The sequence below is a fragment of the Chelonoidis abingdonii genome, chromosome 5 (assembly GCF_003597395.2).
Source record: "Chelonoidis abingdonii isolate Lonesome George chromosome 5, CheloAbing_2.0, whole genome shotgun sequence".
Classification (NCBI taxonomy): Eukaryota; Metazoa; Chordata; order Testudines; family Testudinidae; genus Chelonoidis; species Chelonoidis abingdonii.
Window position 1 is genome coordinate 63,472,734 of NC_133773.1, and position 17,404 is coordinate 63,490,137.

The 17,404-nt window shown below is 41.4% G+C and overlaps 1 protein-coding gene across 1 annotated transcript; it reads left to right on the top strand.

The window, feature by feature from the left end:
* Window positions 1-201: 201 nt before the first annotated feature.
* On the top strand, window positions 202-1,588 carry NPY2R (neuropeptide Y receptor Y2). The gene has a single exon (XM_075066783.1). It carries the CDS (start codon window positions 236-238, stop codon window positions 1,379-1,381), a length of 1,146 nt encoding a protein of 381 aa, XP_074922884.1. The 5' UTR covers window positions 202-235; the 3' UTR covers window positions 1,382-1,588.
* The last annotated feature ends 15,816 nt before the right edge of the window (window positions 1,589-17,404 follow it).

Below are 17,404 nucleotides of genomic sequence, written 5' to 3' on the forward strand. Positions count from 1 at the left end.
TTCAGATGATACTGTCACTCATCTGAAAGTCTAACCTTCTTTTGAAACCACACTTTATTAACTAAAAAAATCCTACTGCTAATTCTACTTAGTTTATTGTAATTTAATTTTTTGTATGTTTTAAATGACGTCTACATACACAATTTTTGGTTTACTCCAATTTGCTGTGTGGTTTTTGCTGTGTTTCAGAGGCAGCTCCACTGTTTATTTTGGAGTAGTCCAGTTAGCTGCAACCATGGGCCCTATAGGAGTACTGGGTGAAAAGAACCGCACAAATGAAGTGAAAATGGAGCTGTACACCAGGCTATACTTGCCAGGCCTCACCACACCACCCAGTGAGCTGCCATCTGACCCCAAACCAGAACTGAAAGACAGTACCAACCTGGTCGAGGTGCAGATAGTCCTCATCATTGCCTATTGCTTCATCATCCTGCTGGGTGTGATGGGCAACTCCCTGGTGATCCATGTGATCATTAAGTTCAAGAGCATGCGCACCGTGACTAACTTTTTCATTGCCAATCTGGCTGTAGCTGATCTGCTGGTGAATACGCTGTGCCTGCCCTTCACCTTAGTTTACACACTGTTGGGAGAATGGAAGCTGGGCCCAGTGCTGTGCTACCTGGTGCCTTATGCCCAGGGCCTTGCAGTACACGTGTCTACTGTTACCTTGACTGTGATTGCCCTGGACCGGCACCGCTGCATTGTCTATCATTTGGAGAGCAAAATCTCCAAGCGAATAAGCTTCCTGGTCATTGGAGTTGCCTGGGCTGTCAGTGCGCTACTGGCTAGTCCTCTGGCCATCTTCCGTGAATACTCTCTGATTGAGATCGTTCCTGATTTCCAGATTGTGGTCTGCTCTGAGAAGTGGCCTGGTGAGGGGCAACTCAACTATGGCACCATCTACAGTGTCTCTATGCTCCTGATCCAATACGTTTTGCCTCTGGCAATCATCTCCTATGCCTACGCTCGTATCTGGACCAAACTAAAGAACCATATCAGCCCTGGGGCTGGAAGTGACAACTACCACCATCGGCGGCGGAAGACCACTAAGATGCTGGTGTGCGTGGTTGTGGTGTTTGCTGTAAGCTGGCTGCCCTTTCACACTTTCCAGCTTGTCAGTGACATTGACAGTAAGGTGTTAGATCTGAAGGAGTACAAGCTAATCTACACAGTGTTTCATGTCATTGCCATGTGCTCAACCTTTGTTAACCCACTTCTCTATGGCTGGATGAACAACAACTACAGGACAGCCTTCCTCGCAGCCTTCCAATGTGAACAGCGACTGGATTCCATTCATCCTGAGGTATCAGGAGCATTCAAAGCCAAGAAGAACTTGGAAGCAAAAAAGAATCATTGCACGGGAACTCCTACTAATGTCTAAGAATGTCAGGCTTAGAAGAAAAAAGGAGTACACTCTGGCCAGAGAAAGATCTGTTTTGACAGATGCATTTTTATACATAGTTTTAATCATATAAGATGGAAGAAAATCAGCAAGTTAAAGTGTCTGTTCTATGATTCCAGATACAGTTGGTTGCCATCAACCATATACAATTACACATCTCCAAAGAAATATAAAAGATATTTCATTTATGGCTGTCTGTATTGTGGTTGGAAGGAAGTCTCTGTCCCAACTTTTTGCTAAGGCAGCAGTAATGACAAAGGCAAGAAAAGTGTTTGCCATTCTTGCCCTAAAGAGGATGAATAGATTAATTGTTCCTCAAAAAGTCTCAAAACTGGAAGTTGGCAGTGTGGACGTGGTAGGCTGCAAATAGGGACTCCTTCAGAAGCTTAAAGCATGCTCTAAGAGTGAGGCTGGAGATCGATGTAGAAGCTCATACTTTCCATATCTTCCCCACTGCAACTACTCTGCAAAATGAGGGTTTCCTTAAGGAGAAGATACACCACCATTTTTGCCTCATATTTAAGTAATATAAATATTGTTACCGTAGAATAATTCCTAAAATCAAACTGCTACTACTACTAGAGCATTTAGGTCAGAAAAGTTAAAGTTTCAATCTAATTTGTAATCTGGTTTCTGCTAAAACAAGTGGAGTAATAACTAATTCCTTATGACTCAGCCACAGTTATGCTGGGGAGAAAAACACAAATTTGGGGGCTGATCCTGTATTCACAACATACCTAGAGCTTTCATTTTGCATTAGAGATCGCTAAATAGGCCAGCACACTTAAAAGGGAATTTGGAGCAGGTAGTGAATGCAAACTCAGGTCTTTTGTGAGCACTTCTTAAGTTGAGGGAACCACTAATGTTTGAACAACTAGGCACAGCTCCAGTGTCTGAAGTACCATTAACTCTACAGGGTTTGAATTATTCCTGCTTTATTCCTACATAGTAAAGTAGGACAAAATTTGATACTTTAGAAAGGCTGCTAAATATTAATGTGGTTTTATGTCACACACATCCTGCCTTGGATCTTTTCCCATCATCAGCCACTATAAGATCAAAAATATCTGAATGAAGTGTAACCTAGTAACAGTATGCTCAGTTTATGTATATTAACCAGTGAACTCTGCATGTTATAGTAATAGTTAGTTACATTTCTTTGGTTCAGGTAGAAAACTTGACTCTGTTTACTGTGTTGTATGTGGCAACGTGCAACTTTTCTGTGTCTTTGTCTAGCCTCATTGAACTCATTAAAGTTAAAAAGTTCAAGCTAATTTCAACCACTTCTTTCCTAGCTAATTTTGCTGCTTATCTTTGGGAGGCGGGGAGGAACCCCAGCAAGCTGCGATACTTTCCACTTCTCAAAGAGATTCTCCATAGCTAAATTTCATTCAAATTCCATAATTTTTCTATTTCTCATGGTCCTCTAAATTGTTTGTGAACTTTTTTTACATATGATCTATTTAGTATTTTAGTGTGAGATGTCATTACATCACAGATCTTTATCGTGGGGGGAGATTCATCTTTATATATACAGTATCCTGCCTTTGTTTCTTACACAGCCGTGACATCATTCATATATATATCTTCACAATCAGAGAAGGAGGAGGCAAGAGACAGGGACTAAACTGGCATTTACTCAAGTAAGGAAAGGTATCCATCACTTTTACACACGTTTCACCAAATTAATTTTTTGTCTCAGTGATAACAGTGCCCAGAATGTTTGTAGTTAGCCCACGCTGTTAAAAAAAAATTACAGGCAAGGAATTACTGGGAGAGATTACTGAAGTTTCAATCCTATGATGTATAATTATTATTATAGACAGCAATATAATTCATTTACAGTCAAGTGTGTGAGCTCTTTATGAAAAACACTTTAAAATGTTTATCCTGCCCCCCAAAAGCCTTCAGCCCCACAACTCTTTAGATAAAGGTTCTGACTCAGATCTCTTGAGCTTTGTATATAGACAGTTTTAAAGTAACTATTACTGTGTTGTGCTAAAATTACAGTTGAAGGCCTGATTTTCAGTTACATTATGGCTGCTTTACATCACCTGGTGAAGGGGCCTCAAACTGGGTATAAATTACATTGACATCCATTTCAAAGCACCTTTACCTTACCAGAGAGGTGTAAAGCAGCTGTAGTGTCAATAAGAATCTGCCCAACAATGCTCTGTTCCTATAGGAAGGCCATGGCACAGTTTCTATCAGTCCAGTCCTGTTTTCCTGGTGTATCTAAAGCTCCCACTGATAAGTATACAGTAGGAGGATTTCAGGATCAATCCTTTATCTATTGCAATTTATTCTGGCAGGTCTTTCTGTGTAGATTCAACTGCATCTACCAAATGTGATCAATTTTTACCCTGTACACTTAACTAAGTACATATTTTTGTTTATCATGTGCTTCATTCATGTCAAATTCAGAAGAGGCACCTAATCTTTCATTTACTGATGCATTATCTATGGTACTTTTCTATGGCGCCAATTACTGTAAATCTGAGTATTTCAAATCTTTTAATGTATATATTCTCACAATACAGCTGTAAAATAGTGAAGTGTTGTTATTCCAATTTTATAGGTGGGAAACTGAGGAAGAGAGAGGTTAAGACCCAGATCCTCAAAAGTACCTACTTGACTAACTCCCATTGCCTTCAGTGGGACTGGGACTAAGGCTGTTTCTACACTACAGCCTTTGTTGGCATATCTTGTGTTGTTCGGTTGTGAATAGTCCTCCCCCCCGCAAGCGACATAAGTAACTCTGACAAAAGCACTTGTGTGCACACCCCTATGTCAGTGGGAGAGCTTCTCCTGCCAACACAGCGTTTGCCATTCATGGAGGTGATTTTGTTATGCTGATGGGCAAGCTCTCTTAGCATAGTGTATTCACCAGATGTGCTGCAGCTGCATCGGTACAGCTGCGCCGCTGCACATGTAGACATGGCCTGAGTGACTTGCTAGCATCACACAAGAAGTCTCTAGTGGAGCAGGAACTTAAACCTGGGTTTCCTAAGTACTAGGATAGTGCTCTAACCACTGGACAATCCGATACCAGCATTGTAAATGAGATTGCAGTTCTATGTAAAAACTGTTATTCTCATTAATGCCAGTCTCTATATCATTCAGCCAAAATATGAATGAACAGGAATGTGTGTGAATTTGAAAAAAATAGTTATGACATTATATGCAATTAAAATAGGGGTCCAGTTATGCACAAGAAGCTGATCATACTTTTTCAGATGTGTCATTTTCTGTGGTGCTGTAGAACTGCACAAAAATTACATAGCTGTATAGGTCTGAGGATAAGAATATAGGAACTGATGGCATGTCTTCACTCAGTGTAAGCCCAGGCTCAGGCTCAGACTCACTCAAGTCTAACCCTGCTGCAGACTACACACAAATTATGCTGACCGAGGGCCCAAGCTTCCCTGCAGGGTTTGCTCTGCTGGGGCCTTCTGGGGGAGGGAGTGGAAAAGGGGGAAGAGGAGGAGGAGGTCTTTATCCTTGCCATGCTGCACCTGCTCCCTGCACCACACACACCTTTCAGCTCACAGGTAACGGAGGGAGGCGGCTGTTCTGCGCTCTGCATTTCTGCCTTGGCAGCTGGACACCACCTCTTTGGTCCTAATACTTACCTGTTTCCTGTACCATGGTGAGTGCCCATGGTAGGGGGGCAGAGCAAGGGGGATGGGATGGGGTTGGGGGAAGAATGGTGTGGAGAAAATAGTGGGATAGGGCAGGGAGATGAGAAGGGGATATGGGAATAGGAAGCAGGAGCCCATCGTGTAGTGTGCCCTCTGCAGCAGCTCCTGTAGGGAGGTGGCCACAGCAGCACCAGCACAGTGACATAGCAGGCTGTGCCAGAGTGGCTGCCAGCAGTAACAGGCTCCCCCCTTAAGCTGGCTCATCCCTGCCACCCTGAGCACCCGGGGCCCAGCTACCACTCCAGGTAAGGGGAGAGAGCCAGTGAGCCAAGGAAACTAGTCTCAGCATGCACAAGTCCTCCAACTATAGCAGTCAAACTACACCTATGGGATGTATCGAGAGCATCTATAGCAGGGGTCAGCAACCTTTCAGCAGTGGTGTGCCGAGTCTTCATGTATACACTCTAATTTAAGGCTTTGAGTGCTGGTAATACATTTGAACATTTTTTAGAAGGTCTCTCTCTATAAGACTATAATGTATAACCAAAAGTACTGTTATATGTAAAGTAAACAAGGTTTTCAAAATGTTTCAGAAGCTTTATTTAAAATTAAATTAAAATTCAGATCTTATTAGTCTAGTGTGATCCTTGCCCTTGCTTTTCCTTGCTGAGTTTTCCAATGTCTGGTGGGACCTATTTAGATACTTTAAGCTGCAAACAGGCTTCTGAGTTATAAGTTGATAACTGGCTGGCAGAAGGTCAGTGGCTGTGTCATAAACAGATGGTTAAGGGTTAATGTCCCTTTTACCTGTAAAGGGTTAAAGGAATCTCATGAACCTGGCTTGACACTGACCAGAGACCAATGGGGAGAAGATACTTTCCATCTTGGTGAGGAAGTCTTTTGTTGTGTGTGTTTGTTTTTTTGTTCGTTCGCTCTTGGACAAAGAGGACCAGATGTACAACGAGCTCTTCAAATCTTTTCGAATCAGTCTTCATGTTTCAAAAATGTAAGTATACAGCAAGCAGATTAGTCTTATGTTTGTTTTCATTTCAATTTATGAATGTTTCCTTTTGCTGGAAGGATTTTTACCTCTGTTTGCTGTAACTTTGAATCTAAGGCTGGAGGGGGAGGTCCCTCTAGTCTATATGAATCTGAATACCCTGTAAAGCATTTTCCATCATGATTTTACAGAGATAATTTTTACTTTTTCTTTCTTTAATTAAAAGCTTTCTTTTTTAAGAACCTGATTGATTTTTTCCCTTGTTTTAAAATCCAAGGGTTTAAGTCTGAACTCACCAGTGGGGGGAAAGGAGGGGAAGAAGGTTAATTTCTCCTTGTGTTCAGATCCAAGGAGTTTGGATTTGAGTTCCCCCAGGGAAAGTTTTGGGGGAACAGGAAGTGTGCCAAACACAATAGTTTTGGCTGGTGGCAGCGTACCAAATTTAAGCTGGTAATTAAGCTTAAAAGTGATCATGCAGGTCCCCACTTTTTGGATGCTAAAGTTCACAGTGGGAGAAAAAACCTTGACAGGCTGGAACCCCTGATCCACGGCTGAGGTGAGTGCAGCTGGCGGCTGGAAGGGCAGAGTAAGGCCAGAAGCCTGGACCCTGTCTGGCAGGGGGCTTGCGCTGGAACTCCAACTGGAAGCAAGGTGAGTGGGGCTGAGGGGACCCCTGCTGGCAAAGGGCCAGCAGCCAAAACCCCAGAGCAGTGGGGGGCTGACCGCCAGAGCTCTGGGATTTCCACTACCGGCTCCTGCCAGCTGGGGTCTCAGCCCCCTGCCAGCCTAGGGTTCCTTCCCCCAGGCCAGCAGCGCATGCTGAGTGGGACCCCAGCTGACAAGGGGCCAGCAGCAGGAACCCCAGAGCTGCAGTGGGATGAGCAGCTCAGCCCACCACTGTTGGGCTGAGTGGGACTGGTGGCAGAACCACAGCTGGCAAGAGCAAGCGGTGGAAACCCCGGAGCGGCGGTCAGCTGAGCAGCTCAGCCCGCCCCGTATGCCATGAAAAATCGGCTCACATGCCACCTTTGGCACACGTGCGGTAGGTTGCTAACCCCTGATCTATAGACTGAAACATCCCTTTCACAATATACCTGGTATGTTGGTTCAGTTTTGAAATGTAACATTTTATGTCCTTGATTCCACAAGAATTAATTCTGTGCTGTCCCACTGAGCTACATTAGATGATACCTCTGTTTCTTGTCCTATTTTAGGCCCCTCCACCTCTGTTGGCTGCTGTACAGCCAGAACTCCACCTCTGGCCCAACATACCTTCATGGACCATTCCAAGAAGAAGCATTTCCTTGATGAAGTTATGGGTGGGAGGGCTGTCAAGCAAGTTCAATATTGGAAGCAGAGGGATATAAGAGTGGTCCAATGGCATGCTGAGGGGCTGCAGAAAGGCTGAGGTGCTAGGGAATCTGGTTAGCTTGACTCCATGCTTAAATGTGGATGTCGGAGCCACAGGTTTGAGCCCTGGTTAGAAAAATCTTAACGTCGGGTTAAGAATCAGCATAGGCCCAGGTTTTTCTAACCTGCATGAGCTGACTCTAGTCCCACTAGCCCTGGGCTTATATTACAGTGTAGACATACCCTGATTCTCCATTGGCCTGCACCTTGTATAGTCATGTCTTCTATGTAAAAAGTCTAATATAATGCAGATATTTCCAATATATTAATGATTTGCATTAAATCACACTTGGATTAGTAATTCACTGAAAACTGTATTATATCTGTCAAACATGAAAACGAATGCTGCACATATGGATTAGTGTAATCCATTCATTGCTTTATGGACTCAAAATTCCCTCAGAGACTTTTTCTATATAAATCCAGACACTGACCCCCAGGGATGGATTTGGCATTTAGCAACCTGAGTATCAAGCACCACAAAACAAAATACAGACAGAGGCCTAATTCTTTTTTACATTACAGTGGTATAGCTCAGGAGTAACTGATGTCCATGACATTACAGTGGTGTAAACCTAATGTAACTGAGAGGGGAAGCAGGCTTCTCAGGGCCAGATTTTTTAATGGCGTTTAGTCATCTGAAGATGCAGATAGGGGGTTTTCAAAAGTCCTTGAAGACCTGGCTGCATCTTTAGGCACTTAAATACCTTTAAAAATCAGGCCTTTACTGTCTATTGAAAAGCAAATAAAAAGAATCACATCTATTATAATATTTAGGTCTACCTATAATGAACATTTTAAAGAAGTTAGTTTACAATCAACGCAGTAAGCATTTTTCACATAGGAGTATTTAGATACACAGTACTCACACAAGTAATTTAGGAAAGAAAAGTCTTTGAGGAAAAAGGGCTGTTGTGCCCGCCAGTATTAATGTATCCAAATCATCTGCTTGGTTTGTTTTAATTTTAATTTTTGAGACAAAGTTGGTAGCACTGGACTTGCAGAAAAGAAGGACTTTTGGCTGTTAGCCAACTGGTACTATATAGTGCCTATTACTGGACAGCTGCATCTGTTCCTTCATGCCAGAAGTCTGTTTTAACTTCCTCTCTTTTGTTTGGTTCTACTTTGGGAAGAGACAAGGTTTTCTGTCCTTTTGAGGTAAAAGCACTCTTCAGTCTGGCAGCTTTGTAAATGCTGTATTTGTCTCCGATCTGAAAGCCACAGCGAGTCCCCAAAATGGGTTTCTGAGCTGCATTTCCTGTCAGTAGATTTAGCACATGACATGTTCAAAGCTTGGTATGCACATTAATGAATTGATACCTGGGCCAGGTAGTTCTATGATTGCCCATTTTAAGGTGGGCAGACGGAGGCAGAGAGCTACAGAAAGTCACATGGTGAGCCAGTAGGAGAGATGGATTAGCATTTGATACTCCCATTTCTGCGCTCATTCTGCTGGACCATGCTACCTACCTACTTCAAGAGTGTCTATGTTGGACTGCTCAAGGTTGGTATTAAAATTCAGACTTCCGAGGAGTCACCAAACATGGGTATTCTCGACTCTTACTTGACTCTGCCTGTTCTCCAATATTCTGACACTTGTAACTTCAGGACTAAAGAAGTTACTGTTCTTCTCAACAACTATACCATGGGATTGCAGCTGATTTGCACATCTCTCTGTCATCCTTTCAGCCCTTCCATTCATTTGTCAAAACTGTTCATGTTGTCAAGCTTTTCAGTCTCATTCACCCAGATGTTATGGCCACTCTGATCAGACTGGACACACTTCTGTCTAGAATTTCAGGGAGCTTTCCTGGTTACTCATGATTTCAGCGTCAGCTGGGGAATGGGTTGGCTGAGTCACTCATACCAGACTCTTGAGATAAAGAAATCTCAACTCCCTTGCTTCTGCCCATTATTAGTGTTTTTTTGCAGAACCTAAAGGGTGTGCACCTTCCATCTATTACTTCAGTCAGATTTCACTTCAGTTTTGAGACTTAATCATTTTAAAAAATTAGTTCACAAGAGTTTCCACACATGACATTCAATCCCTGCAGCACCCTGTTAGGCTCCCCACCCTCACAACATACATCTATAAGCTGGAAAGCTCAGCTCTGTGGACTTTTAAAAAATCCAAATAATACCCTTTTGTTGGCCAGACAAATTAAAATTTTTCCCACTGTTTGCAATCTCGTCTCTGCAGTCTCAAGCAGAGGAGCTAATTATTTCCCAGCACTCAATGGGAGTTCATTTCAAACTGTGAAGGATTGTGAACAAATAGGGGAGCATTTCTTGAATGCAAGGACCTGCCACTGCTTGTGCCATACCACAAAAGCACTTCGTGCATTCACACATTTTATCAAGATTTAGGCCAAAACAACTACTGGCTGATTATATCAAAATGGTCCAGATAGCTGGGTTATAAAAATAAGTTTCAGCTTGGATGCAACATTTTGTGACAAATGTATTATCAGCTAGGGGAGGCTCTGAAAATAAAGAAGATTTCATACCTAAGATTATAGGGATGCTGTTTAATAAAGGTAGAAGATTTATTTTTCAATTACTCTGAAGCTTTTTTTTTTTTTTTTAAATTAGAACATGAATAGGTTTTATCTGCTTTCCATTTATTTAGGAGTCTTTTAGCTAAGGCACAGCACACAAGCACAACCTCACAGGATTGAAGTATTAAAATTAATCACTTCTTCCTATATGAATTCCTTACTAAATGTAATATTAGTCAGAACTTTGAGGGAGACTGATCTTTGGAGAAACTTTATTTTAAATTGTAGAATAATATTGTGGAAAATAACGGAGATCTCACAGTAAAGCAAAGTATTTAAATGCTAGGTATCAATTTTGTCAAGGCATTTCATATTGGTCATAGTTTATGCTGTATTTCACAGCAGTCTGTTTAAACCCAATTATTCATCTGCTTGTCCATACTATAGCTCCAATGAAGGAGTATTTATCACATGCTTTGACAGTGTAACTGAAAAATTTAGGTTGCAGGTATTAACTAGGCCACTGGTCTCTGGGATACTAGCCATCAATCTAGTGCTTCCCTCCACTTCTGGGATGATGGAGTAATAATAATTCTTTGCAGTTTGCTTTTCATCCAAAGATCTCAAGACTCTTTACAAAGATGGATAAGCATTATCAGCCCATTTTACAGATGGGAAAACAGAAGCACAGCCAATAAAGTGATCAGTGAACCAGTGGCTGAGTTGAATCTTGACTAGGAGTAGAGAGAGTATTTTACCTTTGGATTTGGCACTGGTGCAACCGCTGCTGAAATACTGTGTCCAGTTCTGCTGTCTACAATTCAGGAAAAATGCTGATAAAGTGGAGAGGGTTTAGAGAATAACCATAAGAATGAGGACAAGATTAGAAAACAGGATTTATAGTGATTGAACTCCTTTAGTCTATCTATTTAGCTTAACAAATGGAAGGTTAAGGGGCGGTTTGATAAAAGTCTTTGAGTACCTACATGGGAAACACATATTTGATAAAGGTCTCTTCAGTCAAGCAGACAGGTATAACATGATCCAATAGCTGGACAAATTCAGACTGGGAATAAAGTGTAATTTTTTAACAAGGGTAATTAACCATTGGATTAATTCAGCAAGAGTTGTGGTGGATTCTCCATAACTGGCAATTTTTAAGTGAAGAGTGGATATTTTTCTAACAGAGAGTCATAGACTTGAAGGTCAGAAAGGACCATTATGATCATCTAGTCTGACCTCCTGCACAACGCAGGCCACAGAATCTCACCCACCCACTCCTGTAACAAACCCCTAACCTGTGTCTGAGTTACTGAAGTCCTCAAATCATGGTTTAAAGACTTCATGGTGCAGAAAATCCTCCAGCAAGTGCCCCGTGCCCTGCGGTGCAGAGGAAGGCGAAAAACCTCCAGGGCCTCTGCCAATCTTCCCTGGAGGAAAATTCCTTCCCGACCCCAAATATGCAATCAGTTAAACCCTGAGCATGTGGGCAAGACTCACCAGCCAACACCCAGGAAAGAATTCTCTGTAGTAACTCAGCTCCTCCCCCATCTAACATCCCATCACAGAGCATTGGGCATATTTACCTGCTAACAAAGATGAATTAATTGCCAAAATTAGGCTCTCTCATCATACCATCCTCTCCATAAACTTATCAAGCTTAGTCTGGAAGCCAGATATTTCTTTTGCCCCCACTACCCACCTTGGAAGGCTGTTCCAGAACTTCACTTCTTTAATGGTTAGAAACCTTCGTCTAATTTCAAGTCTATGCTATGGGAATTACTTTGAGGAAATTCTATAACCTGGGTTATACAGGAGGTCAGGTTAGATGATCACAATGGACCAGTCTGGTCTTGGAATCTATAAATCCATATCTTGTGACTCGCAGCCCATCCTATCCCCCTGGCTCTAACCTCCAAACACAGGAATAATGAGCAGAAACATGAAAACCAGTACACTAGGGTTCTGCTGCCTACACCACCAGCCTGATTATTATTTTTTTATGGTAGCATTGTGCTAGGAACTATAAACAGGTAACAAAGAACCTCTGCCCCAAGATCTTACAGATTAAGTATAAGTTGAAGGACAGACAGGTGGACACCAGGAAGTCATGAGCTCATACTGGTTAGAATGATAAGCCATAGTCACAGCACACCAGCTCTATAACGAAAGACTGTTTCCTTAGCTGATTGGAAATGCTTTGAACAGCACAGCAGAATAGTTTTGGTCTATATTATTGAGATCTGGAGCAACTCATCCTAAGCCACATAAATAATTGAAGCAACAACTACCAGTACTACAGATGAGGAAAGAGGTCAGAATATAATAGGAGAGGGCTTGTTGTCTATAGTTTGATTGTTTCATAGATGCAATTTCACAGTTTATATAGTTATCTGTAATCAGAGTGAGTTAAAAAAAAAACAGGACAGGAACGCATTAAGTTTAGCAACCTAATTCATCTGCTTTCTTAGTTCTAACAATGTAGAAGGAAACTACTATCCAAGCTTTGCTTATGAATGACCACAAGTATATAATATGAAAGGAAAAGGTGAAACAAACAAACAAACCCTCAACACATTCAAAAGCCAAACTACATAGTACAGAGAATTTCTGTAGGTTTATACTTCTCATTCATAACTGTTTCCCTTCTAACTCTGATTGAGAATCTCCTAGAGGTGAAAAAACTCCATTGCCTTCCCCATATTAAAATAGGTCTACTTTCTTTCAAGTTAACTAGAAACAGTATCACTGGAGGGTATATTCTGCCATAAACTGCTGCTTAGAGTACCTTATAGTTATTTTCTTCTGGCTTGGGGCGTAGGACTAAAATCAGGGAAAGTAACCGCCTCTGACCTATTTCATATATAATACCACTTTTGTTCCTGTAACACCTGTTCACAGTCTGTGGTATGAGTAAATATGACAATTTAAGCTCCTTCCAGGCCCCTCTTTCAATGTACAATATTCTGGTCTGCTAGGGCACAGTACTCAATCTATAAAAAGTATATAATCCTTCATAGTTATTGCTTATCTTATTACTCCTGTGAAATAGAAATGGCAGCTCAGTGATTTTCTATGAAATTTTATATATGGTAATATAGTGTCTCTTACCAAAGTGTTATGAAGAACATCACAGCCTTTTCTTAGTATGGCTGCAGACTACTTATTTGGATTTAAATATAAAGGGGCACCTATCGAAGGCTGCAGGCCCCCAACAATTATTTAAAACAACAATCTATGCAAAAGACTAAACAACATGTCAAAAAACACATACAAGAGTACATATGCTAGCATTCGGAGGAGGACTCAGGCCTGCCTTTAGCTACATCCATTCCTGCTCCTCATTGCAAAGTGTTGAAGTTTGATTAAAGAACGCTATTTATTTATTAATGTAGTGGTCGGTAGCCTTTCAGAAGTGGTGTGTCGAGTCTTCATTTATTCACTCTAATGTAAGGTTTCGTGTGCCAGTAATACATTTTAACATTTTTAGAAGGTCTCTTTCTATAAGTCTATAATATATAACTAAACTATTGTTGTATGTAAAGTAAATAAAGTTTTTAAAATGTTTAAGAAGCTCCATTTAAAATTAAATTAAAATGCAGAGCCCCTCAGGACTGGTGGCCAGGACCCGGGCAGTGTGAGTGCCACTGAAAATCAGCTTGAGTGCCGCCTTCGGCAAGCGTGCCATAGGTTGCCTACCCTTGTATTAATGCCTACTTTGTAGATTTCTGTTCTTGCTCCTTGGTATTCAAAGTTGTTTCTCACACTGTAGAATCTCCTGTTCAGTGCACTCATTGTCAGCAAGCCAGATACAGTAGCATTTTGTGATGGTGATGATGCCGGTTGTACTACAGTGGACTTGAAAAACAGAGATTCCCACTCCCCCAAATTTACCATGAAACAGTTTTGCTCCTAAGATCTATAAATTATGCTAGTCACTGTAGCATTGTTAGAGCACTACATCTTTCCAAATCTACTGACATTTAAATAGGAGAAAAAAAAGCAACCACTGCAAACAGAGCTACAACTCTATCACAGCAGGACTTCTCCTTTAAAGTAATTCCCAAACGGACCTATAAAGACTGTTAAAATGAGGGGAAGAGGCCATAGCATAGTCACCTGATCCATTGGGTCCAGGCAGTCAAAGGTGGCTGGATTTGATGCTGGCCACACTTCCTTTGCTGTGAAACTGAAGTGCCTTAACTGTACCACCCTGAAGAGCCACTGGCTTGGGGAAATGTTAATTTTCGATAGACATTGTTGAAATAGTCTCTGCATTTCATTGTGTATGAATATTTGCATCCAGAAGTATTTACCACATCTAAATACTCTGGTGATTGGTGCGATATTCAAACCTGAGATGCACAAGTAACAGCTTCTATGAACAGTCCAGAGAAGATTGTCAAAAGTACCTGAGGGATTTAGGAGTCCAAGTCCAGCACTGGCTTTTAATGGTTCATGTGCATTTATCTCACTCAGCAGAGAACATTTTATTTCTTACCAGTCAATGCAAATGAATCTTTTTTCATTGCAAAAGCCAGGTAAATATAAAATACTTCCCAGTAATTCCATCTATTCAAAATCCTCAGCCTAATTCCCCAACAGAACATTATGTAAATAAAGTACCTTATTATATGAAGAATCTGAATGTACATGTCTCCAGAACTATGCTTTATAGTGAATTGGCCTGTGGTCTCTAGAGAAGGTCAGACATTGTCTAGCCTCTCTAATTGTTTCTCTTTTGATTACCTGTGTGGCTCTTGCAGATTCCTGTCAGCCTAGGGCTGGTAAGTAAGAAGAGAGACAGAAAAGATAAGGAACAGAAAAAAGTAATCCTAGTGAGGTAAAACCTTCTGCAGTCACAACTACATTTCAGGCAGGATTTTTAATCTAGCCTTGGCAGAGTGGTTGGAGGGAACACTAATTACACCAGCCACTCATTTGTAGGAATCCAAGTAAGAAAGTTACCTTGGGGCCACACAAAAGAATACAGCACTAACTGCTGCAGGGAGGGATCAGGTGCCAATGACTGAAACAATAGAAGGAGCCAAAAGCATGGGACCTCTCTCACTGGTCTCACTGCCAGAGGAGAAGCGTGAGTTGTGAGGCTGCTGTATGGCCCTAAGCAATCCTTTCATTCAAGGCCGTCTGGGGGGTGGGGGAGAGTGGGCAAGTGGGGCAATTTGCCCCAGGCCCCAAGCCCTGCAGTGACCCTGACAAGAATATAATATTCCATAGTTTTGCAACTTTTTTTTATGGAAGGGGCCCCCAAAATTGCTTTGCCCCAGGCCCCCTGAATCCTCTGGGCAGTCCTGCTTTTATTTGATTGTTTGATTGTGCTTATAGCCAGTGTGGATCTTGTCTTTTACCTTGACACCATTTCAAAATCCTCGTAACATTCAGGCAATAACTGATGAGGATCTTTTAGCAGAATTATCAACAAAAGTGGGTATTTTCTGGTACTCCACAGATATTTTAGAAGATCATGAATCTATCTGTAGTGCCTAATAAGTAATCAATCACCAGAACTCCCTGAAAAAGCATGAGAAGCAGGGAGACAGCTTTCACATGCCAGTTTTTAGTCTTGTCTAGTTATGCTGAGGCAGTTTTAATGTCCCCTACCTTATTGATCAGCACTGGAGATTTCTAACAGTCTAGCACTGAGATGAAGTCAAGATTTCCATAAATGATACTTCATTGTGGTGGGACAGTAGGCAAAATAGGGCCCACACAAGTAGAAACAGTTGATCCACATTCTCTAAAACAATACTGTCAGTTAATGTAGGCACAAAATAAGAAGATTGTTTTCTTTTTTCTGTTTTTTTTAAAGCAAAAATACTTCCATGACTTAAACAATATTGAACATGTTGCAGGGGGAATTTAAACATCCCTCTGCAGTATTTGAAACTCAGAGACAGGAGCACTCACCTGATCCTCTGACGTGATGAGCACTTTCAACCCCCATTGACTTCAGTGGGACTCAATACTCTCACAGGACTGGGTCCCAGGTGCAGGAAAATTAGAAACTGACACTGAATGGAAAACATATAGTGTAGTTTCATTGTCCAGCCTAAAAAGAGAACAAAAGCAAACCAAAGGAAGAGTGAATGGGTAAGTTACATTTATATTTCCCCCACCCCCATCTTTAACGTTCTAGGGTGTTGACACACACGTAAAGTTTGAATTTGTAATAAATTATTTAAAAGTGACAGTGGCCCATAATATACTTCTATAACATGACTGCAGGATAGTAGGTGGTCATCTAGTCTTTAAAGGCATTGTTGTGTTCATATAGCTTATGAGCATGAGAGCACTCAATACATGGAGGATTCAGTCAGTTCTGAATATTGTGGTACTCAGTAACTCAGGAGCATTGCAGTCCTAAATGTGCTTTGGCAGGTATTTAATTCTGATCAAGAACAGGCAACACAAATTCTCCAGGTGATGGTTGGTTTGTGCATCTTTCCTGAGGGGCTCTACTGAGCTTTCCAAAAGCTGAATACCTGTCAATTGCCACCACAAAAATATTCATTTGAAATGACAGACTGTAAACCTGATTTCCTCTCCCTGTTTGTCACCCCCGCTCACTGTGTCATGTCTAATAAAAGATTGCAAATTGTTTGAGGGAGAGACCTGGCTAGCAATTTGTACTGTGAGGTGCCTATTACATTCATTCTTGTGTGTTGCAAAATAATAAATGATAATGATCTGAAGATGGAGAAGAAAAGCCATACCTGAGTAAATGGAACCGAAGAACATATTATTGGGAAAAGAGGGAAAGTGTTTCTCATTTATTTACTGATTTGATATATCTAATGCACCCTTTTTATTGCGGCCAGGGTTCAGGTACATTATTTATCTGTGTTTATTAAATTAACAGCTGCATCTTTTTTCAGAGGTGGACAAAATAACCTACTACAAACAAAGGGTCAGAATTTTCAACTGATATAAATCATCAGTGTAGTTCCATTGACTCCAGTATCACCATGGCACTTTACATTAGCTGGTGTGTTTGGCCCAAGGAATTTCTCCATCCCATTCGTCAAAGGCAAATGCCTGAGAGAAGAGATGGGCCATGTACCATATCAAGGATCCTCTACAGAAAACACTCTGCCATTAGGCCTCTCAAATTTAAATCTTAGTACTGTTAGCTCAAACCCCTCTGCTGACCTTCAGCTACCATGGCAAATCCTAAGGAAAGATCACTGACATCCAATCCCCAGGTCATTCTTATGAGGTGCACAGGAAATGACATCATAGTAGTTTAAAACATATTCAAGAGACAGATCCCTATATCTAAGGCTTTGTCTATACTGGTGATTTAACCCTTCAGTGGCCAACCACTAATGCAAGCTGCAGCAGTCTCAACCCCAAATGCACACAAGGCAAGCAGCTTACACTAGAGTTGTTTCAAGCAGGGATAAATTGCATCAATGCAAATCATGACTAACCT

What these genes read in the sequence shown, in the direction of transcription:
- NPY2R (XM_075066783.1), top strand. Translation starts at nt 236, where the DNA reads ATGGGCCCTATAGGAGTACTGGGTGAAAAGAACCGCACAAATGAAGTG.